Here is a 14,978-nt window from a genome sequence, read left to right as displayed (position 1 = left end):
TGATATGTCCCAGATTTTAATTCTGTCCCTGCCTCTTTCACCTGCTGAGTCATACTTGAAATAATTATATTTACTGGAGAGAAAGGCATCACTGAATAATTTCTGCAAATGTATTTTCAATTTAGAAGTTCTGGAATATAATTTAGAAGTTTCTGGAAGTTCAGAAACTTGTAAAAGGGAGAAGACTCAGGTACACAAAGCAAAGTCAGAGGCTTAATGCAGTAACTTGAAGAGACTTTTTCTGAAACTGAAAGCACAGAGGATCAAGTCATCAAGCTTTCTTTGGGCTATAAAACTTTTAAATTATAAATCTGTGCCAGCTTCATTCTTGCTCTGGACTGTAAATAAACTCCTCTTCATATCATTGCCTCTGACTACTGTTTGAATAAAAATGCTCATTTGTTTCTGAAATTCAGTAACTCCAATATTGCTTTAATTTCAAGGAGTTAGGAATCAACAATAAATACACATCCTGGATGAATCAATATTCTGTTTTCAACTATAATATTATATATGTTTAATACATAAGAGGTTATTTTCTTGAGGGCTATTTCTGCACTTGTTTTGGTATGCAAAATATGTCCAATTTGACAGACAGATGGATTTAAAATTCTGCTAAAACTGGAAAGTGACTTAGTCATTCATCTTTCCTCCTCCATGCCCCTCACTTTTTTTTTTTTTTTTTTTTTTTGGCCACACTGCATGGCTCGCAAGATCTTAGTTTCTTGATTAAGGATCAAACCTGTGCCCCCTGCAGTGGAAGCGCACAGGCCTAACCACTGGATGGCCAGGGAATTCCTCTCCCAGTCACTTTTCAGATTACAAAATGTGAACAATAGTGCCAAGAATGTTTCTTTGCTGAGCCTTTCCCATCAGAATTTACTCAGTTAGAAGTCTGCTGCTCTCCATCTGGCTTCACAACAACAATACTGCTCTTCGGAGTAGACATGTTAAGACAACAAGTATCCAGGACCGTAGTGCCCTTAAGAAAGATGGACATATTTGTGAAATATACAAGGGCACATCCTCAACCTTTTATAGAGCTGCCAGAGGAGTTTAAATGTCCATACTTGTAGGAACGAAGGTTGATTTATAAGCTTCATCTACATGACATCAAATCACTGGGATGAAATATGGAAAACTATCTATCAATCATTCAGATATCCAATGTCATACAAAGATCTGGACTACTATCTGAGAGTCATGCCTACAAGAAAATTATGTAAACTTCAGTCCTGCACCTCAGGGGTAATATCCACACAGACTTTCTAATGAACAGACGTTTCTGAAGATGGACACTTCTTCTTGGAAAAGTTACATAGTAAATTTCTATTAGTAAACATTATACCTATCTAGTTCAAAAAAGGGACTAAAAATTCATATTTATGGTACAGTAAAACAAAAGTTCTATTTCTTTTCTCACATCATTTGTCCTCTCAATAAATTTAGCTTTAGTAAACTTTAGGTGTAAAACCATGGAAATGAAGGCAAATTATTCACTTTCAAGAAAACACATGAAGAACAAAAGGCATTGAAATTTAGTTAATAAAATATAGTTCAATAAATAAAATAAGTCCAGTTCATTGAAATATAGGATAAGTAACTTTTATTTCGCTTTATCTTACCAGTAAATGAAGCATAATCTTAAAATATTCACTAAAACTGTGAAAATAAAAAGTGTGACTTCACAGTTCATTAATTATATTTACCCTCCATTCTGGCTATGTCATATTGTAATTAACTGCATACCAAGTCCATTATTACTAGATGAGATGATTTAAACAGATGAATTGATTTGAGCTGCTTGACAGTACAAAAGATCCGCTATTTCTGGCCTAAAAAGCTTCACAATAATATTTCATGGAAAGCTTTCATTTCCTGATATCTCTGAGTATTACACATATGTTGGGAGGATTTTGTGCAAGGCAAGGATTTTGTAATCCACTGTTCCATCTTGAAAATAAAAACAAATTGTTTCCAGTCACGCAAATTACTTTCTTAGAGAGAAGTGCTAGAATAAAGTTAATAGAATATAGCTACTCTCTTAATTAGTCCTTATTAGTTAGAAAACTGTATTAATTGCTACACAAATTCTTGGAAATTTCTGGATTTAAGACTGTTCTAAGTCAGAAGGGAAAATGTCATCTTAAAATTTTTACAGCTGATCTTTCAAAATAATAATAAAAACTATTTTGCATTTGAACTATTTTAAATAGTTCTTCACAAAAGAGAATATAATTCACATTTCAAAACTTCAAGATACTTCCTGGACTTTTTTTTTTACCTGAGTTCTATACTGTCTAATAATATCATCTCTCTTTGATGCTCAACTCAAAAATGAAGTTTGCAAGTTTCCCAAGGAAGACAGGTGTGCATAAGATCAATTTACTCCCAAGGTCAAAGAGCAAAATTCTAAGGGTATCTAGAGACACACACCTATAGAAATTGTAATTTTTTGATGAAAATTGGTACAATATGTTGCACAGATGAAAGCGGAAAAATGTTCTTAAACTATACTTACTGCTGAAACTAAAGAGCAGATAGAGCTGACAGCTTTCTAAAATTTATTCCTATGGATCTTTTTCTTCTGACCTGTTCTGATGAAACTTCTTGAAACATCTCTACATGCAGAATATAAAGAACAGAATCTGGACAATGAATAAAACTGTAGGTCACTCTAACAGGAATTTCGTACATATTGCTCTTCACTGAAATAAAATATCAATAGATGAAAATCATTACTGCTTTGTTCCCAAGATTGACTGACAAGTTCAGGTTTGAAGTCCACATCTTCTTTATTAGCCAAGTCTTTCAGAAAAAGAAAATGTGGGCTTGATTTGTGAGCTATGATAAATGGTCTGGGAAAGATGGTAGTAGGGCCAATTTGATATGTACAGTATTTCATATTGGCAAATTGTTTCAAGAAATTCCACCCTCTTTCCCAAAATGTCTTCAACATCCTTGGGAAAATACATACTATCATGAGCATAATATATTTGGTTGTCATTAGCAATTGAAAATCCATTTGAAGACTGGGAAGCATCAACCACAGTTCTTATAGACAAAATAAGACCCCAAATCAATTCTGCAGTATTGAGTATGATTTTTAGATGACAACAAATCATTTTTTATTTCAAAGTTGGATCTAAGTGTTCATTTATCCATCTATTAAAATTTAATTTGGGTTTTCTCAAGTTCAATCACATACCCATTTCAAAAATGTCTAAATATGTAAATAATGAAAAAAATTTTAATAAAAAAGGAAAAAATACATTCTCCATTGTAAACAGTCTGGTTATCAAAAAGAAGAAAAATTAAATGAGTTTTATTTGATAGGCTCTTAGTGTGGACATGAGGAAAGGCACAAAGAGAAGTGGCTTGGAATTACTATATGACACAGAATAGTGAGAATCTAGGAATTATTTTCAATTCTAAAATAGTATTACCAATTTAAATGTGAAAGATAAATGCTGGATAGACTAAAATGCATTGGCAAAGAATTTCTCCCTTTATTATTGTTCTGTAACCCCTACTCTTAACAGAGGAAGTGAAAGTGAAAGTTGCTTAGTTATGTCTGACTCTTTGCAACCCCACAGACCATATAGTTCCTGGAATTCTCTAGGCCAGAATACTGGAGTGCATAGCCTTTCCCTTCTCCAGGAGATCTTCCCAATTCAGGAATCAAACCCGGGTCTCCTGCACTGCAGGCAGATTCTTTACCAACTGAGCTATCAGGGAAGTTTGACAGAGGAATTAATAGTTTTTAACTTAGGGCCAAGAAGTACTATTTCTATACTCACACTTTTTGACACCCAATCCCTGATCACCATTAACCAGCTATGTGACATCAGGAAACCTACCAAAAGTCAAAGGGGATTTGGTGTCCCCATCTGGAAACTGGCAGCACTTAATTCAACAACTTGTAAAGATGAAAAGAAATGAGCAACTAACAAATATTAAGTCCTCAATGAACGTTCTATGTTACTTTGTTATTATCATTATGTTATCTTATAATAGTTTTATTTTTCATTCTCTCAGCAAGAAACTTCGTGAAAATATGATAAAAATAAGAACAATAGCCATAAAATATGTACAGTTGTCATTACCAACAAGAGAGGACAGAAGTATTTACTAAGATACTCTCTCATTTCTCAGAATTAAGCAAATTCTAACTTTTAGTCTCTGTATATGACAAGACCATTTAGAAGTCAGTGCTCTAAAATTCGGAGAAGGCAATGGCACCCCACTCCAGTACTCTTGCCTGGAAAATCCCATGGACAGAGGAGCCTGGAAGGCTGCAGTCCATGGGGTCGCTGAGGGTCAGACACAACTGAGTGACTTCACTTTCACTTTTCACTTTCATGCACTGGAGAAGGAGATGGCAACCCACTCCAGTATTCTTGCCTGGAGAATCCCAGGACGGGGGAGCCTGGTGGGCTGCCGTCTATGGGGTCACACAGAGTCAGACACAACTGAAGTGACTTAGCAGCAGCAGCAGCAGTAGCTCTAAAATTAGTTAGAGCAGTAATGTTGTGTTTGATAAAATAAGGGAAAATAAAATATTGTACTTATTTATATGCCCTGTGCAAAATTATCTACTATCATTCCATGGTAAATTCAACCACTAGTTGTGCTAACTAGTCGTCTGAGGAATAGCTGCTCTGTGAATATGACAACTAACGGCTCCATTATCTGCCCTCAAGTTAAATGCATATTGTTCTATTTTTGCCACAAAAAGAGGAAGAAATCATAGTAAGCTCTGTTTTAAAGACGCTGCATCTAGAACAGAATTGACAATGTGACTCATGAACTGAGAACAGCTATGTTATCTAGTCAAGTTTCAAATCACAGTTTTGTATTAATGAATTTTAAATTTGCTTATATCACTAAAGCAAACTGGTGCAAACCAAAGACAACAGAAAGAGATACAGGCTGTTTTGACTCTTCGTATATGCTCAACGGGTTCAGTGGCTTTGACTGCGTAACAAATATGCTATTTTTTAAACATTCTATTGGTTATTTTCAGAGAAGGCGATGGCACTGCACTCTAGTACTCTTGCCTGGAAAATCTCACGGACAGAGGAGCCTGGTGGGCTGCAGTCCATGGGGTCGCGAAGAGTCAGACACGACTGAGCGACTTCCCTTTCACTTTTGACTTTCATGCATTGGAGAAGGAAATGGCAACTCACTCCAGTGTTCTTGCCTGGAGAATCCCAGGGATGGAGAAGCCTAGTGGGCTGCCGTCTATGGGGTCAAACAGAGTTGGATACGACTGAAGTGACTTAGCAACAGCAACAATTGGTTATTTGGTCAAAGTATTTTAACAAAGGCTATATTTGCAACACAAAAATATTTTGACTAAGTAGAGACACTTCATAAGCCAATGAAAAGATATGAAGAATACATCATGTGAAATGCCAGGCTCGATGAAGCACAAGCTGGAATCAGGACTGCGGGGAGAAATATCAATAACCCAGATATGCAGATGACACCACCCTTATGGAAAAAAGTAAAGAAGAGCCTCTTGATGAAAGTGAAAGAGCAGAGTGAAGAAGTTGGCTTAAAACTCAACATTCAGAAAACTAAGATCATGGCATCCAGTCCCATCACTTCATGGCAAACAGATGGGGAAACAATGGAAACACTGACAGACTTTATTTACTTGGGCTCCAAAATCACTGCAGATGGTGACTGCAGCCATGAAATTAAACGACGCTTGCTCCTTGGAAGAAAAGTTATGACCAACCTAGACAGCATATTAAAAAGCAGAGACGTTACTTTGCAGACAAAGGTCCATCTAGTCAAACTGTGGTTTTTCCAGTAGTCATGTATGGATGTGAGAGTTGGACTATAAAGAAAGCTGAGTGTCGAAGAATTGATGCTTTTGAACTGTGGTGATGGAGAAGACTCTTGAGAGTCCCTTGGACTGCAAGGAGATCCAATCAGTGCATTTTGATGGAGACCAGTACTGAATGTTCATTGGAAGGACTGACGTTGCAGCTGAAACTCCAATACTATGGCCACCTGATGCGAAGAACTGACTCATTGGAAGAGTCCCTGATGCTGGGAAAGATTGAAAGCAGGAGGTGAAGGGGACAACAGAGGATGAGATGGTTGGATGGCATCACTGATTCAATGGACATGTGATGTGTCTGAGCAAACTCTGGGAGTTGGTGATGGACAGGGAACCCTGGAGTGCTACACTCCATGGGGTCAAAAAGAGCGGGACAAGACTGAATGACTGAACTGAACTTTACAATAAAAATAACAACACATACTCAATATATCTTTTCTAGATTAGGTAACTTGCTCATTACCTCATTTTCAGTTGCCATTCTGACAATCTGGTGAAGCAGAATCACCCTGGGTAGCATATTCACATAAAGGTGAATATGCCTGAAAACCTGATGTTTATACACCTTTTGTATTTGGAAATTCTTACCATTAACAAATATTAATTATGGTAGCTACAGAGTATAAACACATTGGCTTGGAGATTTGTGATTTTTTAAAAATCACAACTTTTTAAGTTTGCATCTAAGGAACCCAAATCAATAGATCTAAGTTACTCTCTTAGCTTGTCTTCAGTGGGTGCCAAATGAGACATTTGCTATTTCATCAATACCTTCTAAATGTAAAGGGCCTGTTCTTATTTTTTGCAATTAAAAATCCATGGAAACCATCATCTATGTATTCATTCATTCATTTACTTATCTATCCAATATCCAGTAAAACATACATAATTTGAAGGACTTTTTCTTCTACCATCAGAAATTACTACTCAATTTTTTAAACACGTGTAGATGTCTTCTCACTAGATTCAATTAGAAGCATGAGATACATATTATCTCTTGCCCACTATGCACAAACTACTAATAGTGTTAAAATTATCATACTATGTTAGGTAATCAACAAAGTCAATGCAATTTCTATCAAAATACCACTGGCATTTCTCATAGAACAGGGAAAAAAAAATTAAATTTGTGTGGAAATACAAAAGAACCTGAACATTTAACAAAAAAAAAAAAAAACTTGCAACAGAAGAACAGAACTGAAAGAATCACTCTCCCTGACTTCAGACTATACTAAAAGCTACAGTAATCAAAACAGTATGGCATTGGCACAATAAGACAGATAACGGAGCAGAACAGACAGCCTCTGGGCTGTCTCACACACTTACAGTCTATTTATCTATAACATGACAAAGGAGGCAAGAACATACAAAGGAGAAAAGACAGTCTCTTCAATAAGTAGTGTTGGGAAGACTAGACAACTACATATAAAAGAATAAGATCAGAACACCCTCTAACACCATTTACAAAAATACATTCAAATTACAGACCTAAATGGAAGATGAGAAACCATAAAACTCCCAGACGAAAACATAAGCATAATATGCTAAGACATAAATCATAACAATTTTTTAGATATATCTCCTAAAGCAAAGGAAATAAAAGCAAAATAAGAAAAAGGGACCTAATTAAACTTAGATACTTTTGCACAGAAAAGGAAACCTCTCACAAAATGAAAACTAACTGAATGGGAGAAAATATTTGCAAATGATATGACAAATAAGGGGTTAATATCATATATATATATATATACACACATATATATATATAGTTCATACAATTCAACATCAAAAACCCAAATAACCTGATTAAAAAATGGGCAGAAGAAGTAGATATTTTCCAAAGAGGAATAAAGATGGCCAACAGACCATAAGCATGGAAAGATGCTCAACATTGCTAATCATCAGAGAAATGCAAATCAAAACTACAATTAGGTATCACCTCACACTTGTCAGAATGGCTATCACTTGAAAGAACACAAATAACAAATGTTGGCAAGAATGTGGAGTAAAGGGAATGCTCCTGCACTGCTGGTGGGAATATAAGTTGGTTCATCCACTGTGGAAAACATTATGAAAGTTTCTCAAAAAATTAAAACTATAACTATCTTATGACCCAGGTTTCCCTGGTGGCTCAGCAGTAAAGAATCTTCCTGAAATGCAGGAGATATGGGTTTTATCCCTGGGTCAGGGAGTTATCCTGGAGAAGGAAATGGCAAGCTACTCCATAATTCGTGCCAAGAAAATGCCATGGACAGAGGAGCCTCATGATTGCAAAGGGTCAAAAATGACTGAGCATGCACACATACATACCTAAACCATATGATGTAGAAATTTCACTCGCAGGTATATAGCCAAAAAATCCCCAAACACTAATTCAAAAAGATATAGGCACCCCAGTGTTCACAGCAGCATAATTTACACTGCCAAGATATGGAAGCAATGGAAGTGCCCATCAATGGATGAAAGAATAAAGAAGATGTGGTATACATATGCAATGGAACAGGAGTTAGAAAAGAATAAAGTTTTGTGATTTGCAGCAACATGGATGGACCTGGAGAACATCATGCTAGGTGAAATATGTCTGACAGAGAAAGCAAAATATTGTATGATATCACTTATATGTGGAATCTAAAAACACAATAAACTAGTGAATATAACCAAAAAGAAGCAAACTCACAGAGAACAAACTAGTGGTTACCAGGAGACAGAGGGAAGGGGGGCAATTTAGAGGTAGGAAGTGATTGCAGCCATGAAATTAAAAGATGCTTACTCCTTGGAAGGAAAGTTATGACCAAACTAGATAGCATATTCAAAAGCAGAGACATTACTTTGCCAACAAAGGTCCGTCTAGTCAAGGCTATGGTTTTTCCAGTGGTCATGTATGGATGTGAGAGTTGGACTGTGAAGAAAGCTAAGCGCTGAAGAATTGATGCTTTTGAACTGTGGTGTTGGAGAAGACTCTTGAGAGTTCCTTGGACTGCAAGGAGATCCAACCGGTCCATTCTAAAGATCTGTCCTGGGTGTTCTTTGGAAGGACTGATGCTGAAGCTGAAACTCCAATACTTTGGCCACCAACTCATGTGAAGAGTTGACTCATTGGAAAAGACTCTGATGCTGGGAGGGACTGGGGACAGGAGGAGGAGGAGACGGCAGAGGATGAGATGGTTGGATGACATCACTGACTTGATGGACATGAGTTTGGGTGAACTCCGGGAGTTGGTGATGGACAGGGAGTCCTGGCGTGCTGTGATTCATGGGGTCGCAAAGAGTCGGACTCGACTGAGTGACTGAACTGAGCTGAATGGAATGACTATATACAGAACTTCCTCTTAGTCCAATTCTTTTACCCCTTGAAAACTACCACTCATTTTGAAAATGCAAGTGGAATAATACTTGATGAAAGCTTCCCAGAATCTTTCAGAAAGAATTCATCATTTTATCCTCTCTATGTCTAAGGATATCTATTCTCTAGAACAGTAAGTACCACTTTTATTATGTTCCCTAAGAGCATATCAGCTGTAACTTCCAAGTGCTCATCACTGTCCCTGGCATATACTGTGCATTCAATTAATATTTTTTGAATTAAGGACTTACTTTCTTGAGTCCTCCAAGGACAGTTTACAAGTATTTCTAGTTATATAAATTGAGCAGCAAGCAGAAATTGTATAGTTCAAAATTAATAGAATTTGGATTAAATGGATTAATTATTATGGATTAAATCTGGTTCTTAAATAACTATAAACATCAAAGTCACAATTTTACATTTCTGTAGCAGAGCTAAATAATGTAGCCTCTCCTCTAATTAAGCCTGGATATGGTGACCACACTGGGAAGTTCAGAGAAGTTTGCTAAAATAAAGTGCTCTTCGCTCTTTCCAGGCAATAGAAGGTGCTGTCTTCAGGACATTCAAATGCTTTTAGAAGCACTTGATTCAATCACCATTTCAATCAAAAATCAAAAATGTATACTTAATATCAAACCAGTCAATCCTAAAGGAAATCAACTCTATTTATCCATTGGAAGGACTGATGCTGAAGCTGACGCTCAATACTTTGGCCACCTGATGCAAAGAGTCAACTCACTGGAAAAGATCCTGAGGCTGAACAAGACTGAGGGTAAGAGGAAAATGGGGTGACAGAGAATGAGATCGTTGGATGGCAACATCAATTCAATGGACATGAGTTTGAGCAAACTCCAGGACATAGTGAAGGACAGGGAAGCCTGGCGTGCTGCAGTCCATGGGGTCATAAAGAGTTGGAGATGACTTAGCAACTGAACAATACCACTTAATATCTATTTTCACATTATTTAATGAAATTGTGTTCAAAGGGGCTTTAAAAAAATTAACTCATCTACTGTTAACTTTGCCATGGGAGAATAAGTAGAAAATAGCAATTTTCCCTTCATGCTGTAAATACTTGATCTATTCTTAGGTAAAGGTACAGTACCACAAATATTATTATGATAATATTAAATAATATCAAATATTATTATGATAGTATTATGATAATAAAAAACTAATAGCTCTGTGTTACAGACCAATGAATATAATCAGATACTAAAGTTGAGAACTTAATGTATGTATCGTATAAGTTACCAAGTCAACTTGATAAACATACAAATTCATACATAAGGTAGTATAAAATCTGTTATCCCATTAAAATATCTTTAAAATATTAACAGTGTTTAAGTTGCAAATATAGGCAAAAATAATTCATAATACTGAAGCCCCTATAGTTTTTTAATGTATGTTTTTAGTTTTACTACTAATTAACATTGGAATGACTGATGCTGAAGCTGAAACTCCAGTACTTTGGCCACCTCATGCGAAGGGTTGACTCACTGGAAAAGACCCTGATGCTGGGAGGGACTGGGGGCAGGAGAAGGGGACAACAGAGGATGAGATGGCTGGATGGCATCACTGACTCTATGGACATGAATTTGAGTGAACTCCGGGAGTTGGTGATGGACAGGGAGGCCTGGCATGCTGTGATTCATGGGGTCGCAAAGAGTCGGACTCGACTGAGCAACTGAACTGAACTGAACACGAGATATCGTCACAGACAATCCAAGTCAAATAAATAAACTTATCTCACCTATTTTTCTATAAAGAGCAGAGATGTATGAGTGTATATTTTTGCAGAGTGCAAATCTGAAGTAGAATTTTCCTCAAATATCAACACAAATATATTTATTTTAATGAATATTCTTAAAGATAGCAATTTCCTATCATTTTTCTTGAGGCTATTTTTAAATTAAAAGTGACTCTCAAATGAAAAATTGAAGTATGCATGATACACAGGCCAACTTCTGTGTATTGTTATACTTCTGCAACAATATACAGAAACCCATCGAAACTTCACTGATTAAAAACTTTTCCTACGTATTTAGGATACATTATCAACAGGATTTTTCCCTTGGGAATTTATATATATAAATGTTAAATTAGGAAAAAAAGAATGGGTCAAAAATTTCTTATCATGCACTTGTTTGCTATTGCTTACAAACAAACAAAACACCTCAAATCCTATAGTACCAACAAGTTAAAATCCAAAATCTTGCAAGTGAGGGATATATTAACATAATCTGATATTTTCCCTTAAAAGAGACCTTACTGAAGACTGAAAAAAAATTTAATACCAGAGAATAAAAGACTTAAAAACTATATCCAAAACAAAAACTTTTAATTTGTTGTATTTCTTGTTTCAGCTACTTTTTAAAGTTGTTTGGGAAAAAAAAAGTAGAATGCAAAATGTATATATCAATAAACACTTCAATTACGACCTAGATTTTCTAAAGAAACTGGAAACAACCAATTAATCTACTGGCGTTTTAATGTGAGAGGGAAAACACACATAGTATAAAGAAAATGGAATACTTGAGCATGTAATAAGACTGCCTAAGCCAATGTTCCTTGGAACTAAGAAAGCCAAGAGTTGCCATGTGCAAAAATACGTGCAAAAAATTCTATAGCCCAATGAAGTTTGGGAAATGCCTGTACAAAAAAGTGAAATAGGTAGTGAAGGGCCTCCCAGAGCAGTCAATATGCTAATGTCCATTTTAAATCACATCATATGTTATCATAGGCAGAGTTTTCCAGAATTCCTCAATACAATTTTTTTCCCTTTTTTTTTTTTTTTGGCATAAAGAGAGAACATGTCTGGCCAGTGGTGAACATACCTGTGTAACTACACCTAGGTCTTGATGTAACTTTTTTGGATACTCATATTCCTTGTCTTTGTAGCAATATTCAGGTCCCCCAAACCAAATATTTTTTTGGACCTCTGATACAATGGCGCCATTAACCACTCTGCTGTGGTCAGAAATTTACATTTCTCTGTTGAATTTCATGTTGTTTCAATGGACATTTGTTTTCTAATTTTTTCACTTTCAGAGAAAGAAGTACAAACCTGAATGCTTCAAGGTACTCAATATCTCCCATGGGGGGATCAAGGCCACCTGTCCAGGCAATATTTATATTGTATCCTTCTCCAAGGCCTGTTCCAACCTAGGAAGAGAAAAACCACGCCACAGTGGGTAGAGGAGAACACAGGGAAGAAGCAAGAAGACAGGAAAACAAACACATGTGTGCTCTTGAAATAAACATCAAACAACATGTCAAATCAGTCCAGCCTTGCTTGACAACCAGTGCTCTGGGTTATGCACTTGTTCTGCACTGGTTCTTGGTCCCGTGGGACAATTCAGTAATCTCGTGTAATTTAAAACACCAGCAAAGGACAAGAAAATTAGGGGTAATCATGCAATGCAATTACCTGAAAGATACAAATAAAAGTGGGGCTCTAAAGAAATAAACCGAACCTCATTTGGGGCTCCACTGCCAGGGAAAAAGTTCCCTTCATCATAGCGATGGAGTGAAATATACAGGATGTTGGGGTCAGCATAAAAGGCTTGCTGTGTACCATTTCCATGGTGAACATCCTACAGGGAAAAGAAAACAGATGACAAATACAGTCACGTCTAACTCTGTGTGGAAACAACTTTCCTGATGTCTAGTTCCCTGTCTTTCTACCCCACCCTCCTTCTCATTTTCTGTCTTCTGTATCCCTCTTTCTTTCCCGTGTTCAGCTTGCTTCCACACCACCCCCCTTTACTTCCTGAACTTTCAGGCAAATTACCCTTTAATGCACTCATTTTTTAAACTGGCTTCTAAAAATCAGGAAACCACAGAGAACATGCCCTGGAGACTCCAGATGAGCAGTCATTGAGAAAGCCCAGTCCTTTGGTACAATTAGATATTTATACACCGGCCCTTTGTACTCTTTGCTTCAGTGATGGAATCTTGCATCCTGTTTTATGGAGGAATTTTATGACTTATTAACTGCCAACAGTTCATAACCCCTCAGGCTTAATTAACTAGCCTCATTGGCCTCTGAAGAAAGACTAATGTTTAAACTACAAACCAGTATTCTGCAGAAGGATCTATGGCTTACAGAGCATTTTCACAATTCTTGACAGAACACTAAACATACGTGTATGCATTGATTTGCCAAGTCCCACCATTAAGGTCAAAGGCTTTGCAACCAGCTGAGTAAATTGGCTTTCTTGAAGCGTTCAGTTCAGTTAGCAGTCCCTCAGCAGTTAGAATGACTTCAAAAGAGATGCCAGATGCAAAAAGGACTTCATACTTTATTTTGGTAAAATTGTGACGGCAAGAGTCGAAGACACAGGAGCATGAGCTCATTAGCTATTAAATCATTTGGGCCAAAGCAGAACGACTGCATGGGCCTTTATGCGATCTTGTCCAATCTGCCTAATTTTAATATTATATATTTAATATATTATGGCTCTCTTCCCAGCCTCCTTCCTCCTCTTTTTTCTTTCCCTACACCATTCCTTTTTCCCACAAAAAAGTCAGTTTCATCAAAATGAATGAAAAAAATTCTTATGGCATTCATATTCAATAATGATACAAAACTTAATAGCTCTTTTTGCTAATTGTTTTATGATACAGACATGCTGGAACTGATACAAGATACAGGAAAAATAAAACTAATAGCATTTTTTAAATGTCCTTACTAAAAGACCTCAAGCATTAAGAGTCTCAATTAACATGGTTCCTAAATAGCTTCTGAACAAAATAAAATAAATGACTCGTAAAAGCAAATAACCTACATATTTGTATTTAATATAGTATTACTGCTACATGTGTAACATATATAGTTTCAGGTTCTGTTATAAAAAAATTTTTGGTTACTTGTTAACTACCTACTTACACTGTACTTTATTTTGTATCAGTATGAATCACACTATTTTCAACAATGATTCCTAAAAATTTTGAGTCAGGTACCATATTAAACATCTCACATAGCTTATTTAACATTTATATGAGGTATATGGTATTATCCCTAATTTAAAAGGTAAGCAGACTGAGACTTAGAGAGTTTCAGTAATTTTTCAAGACAAGGTCTTGAATCCACTTCTTACTCCGAAGGCCAAACTCATAACCATTATGATGTTAATTTACAATTACATTCATTATCTCTTCAATTCTCTTGGTAAAACTATGAAGTGAGACTGGTGGTCATTACTGCCCCTTATTGAGGTTTATATAAGTTGTCTCCACTTCAACCTCCAGCCCAGAACTCCCTCACTGGACACCATCAAAACCTCCATTTGGTGATTTATGAAAGCCTGAGGTGATCTTGCCATCCACAGTGCAGACATACACTAATATACCTTCCCTCTTTCATACAGTACACATATCCAATTAAGGAATCATAGAATATTGGGGAAGATAGGCATCCTTCCAGAAACTTGTCTTGGCTAAAGGCATACACATATCAGGGGAAAATCTTTTCAGCATAGAGAAAAATATTAAATCTTGGATTTCAGGATGTTCAAAGGACAGGAAAGAGGAGATAGTAAAACTTCTCCTTTATGAGAACAGAAATGAAATAATTTAACCCACAAGAGTCTCGAATTTGCTAATGGATATTTAGAGGATGGGCAAACAAAATACTTTGAAAAATAACACTGATAGAAAACTTTGTTTCTATTACAAGATAGAATTTCTCAGTCAGGTTTTAAGAAAAATTGTGCTCTTGGCCTAGACATATCAACAGTTTGAAAACCAGTAAAATATTGTCTTGATGTTGTAAAGATT

The 14,978-nt window shown here is 36.2% G+C and overlaps 1 protein-coding gene across 1 annotated transcript in view; it reads right to left on the bottom strand.

The window, feature by feature from the left end:
* Positions 1 to 14,978, bottom strand: part of HDAC9 (histone deacetylase 9) — a 584,217-nt gene that overhangs the window by 167,970 nt on the left and 401,269 nt on the right. Inside the window, exons 19-20 of the mRNA XM_052639177.1 lie at positions 12,674 to 12,793; positions 12,265 to 12,362 (exon numbers count right to left, since the gene is read on the bottom strand). Of these exons, the coding sequence (XP_052495137.1) occupies positions 12,265 to 12,362; positions 12,674 to 12,793 (218 nt within the window). The remainder of the gene's footprint in view (positions 1 to 12,264; positions 12,363 to 12,673; positions 12,794 to 14,978) is intronic.

Source organism: Budorcas taxicolor, chromosome 4 (assembly GCF_023091745.1).
Source record: "Budorcas taxicolor isolate Tak-1 chromosome 4, Takin1.1, whole genome shotgun sequence".
In the NCBI taxonomy this organism is placed as follows: domain Eukaryota; kingdom Metazoa; phylum Chordata; class Mammalia; order Artiodactyla; family Bovidae; genus Budorcas; species Budorcas taxicolor.
Note: the sequence above shows the minus strand (reverse complement) of the source record. Positions and strands in the feature narration are given on the sequence as shown.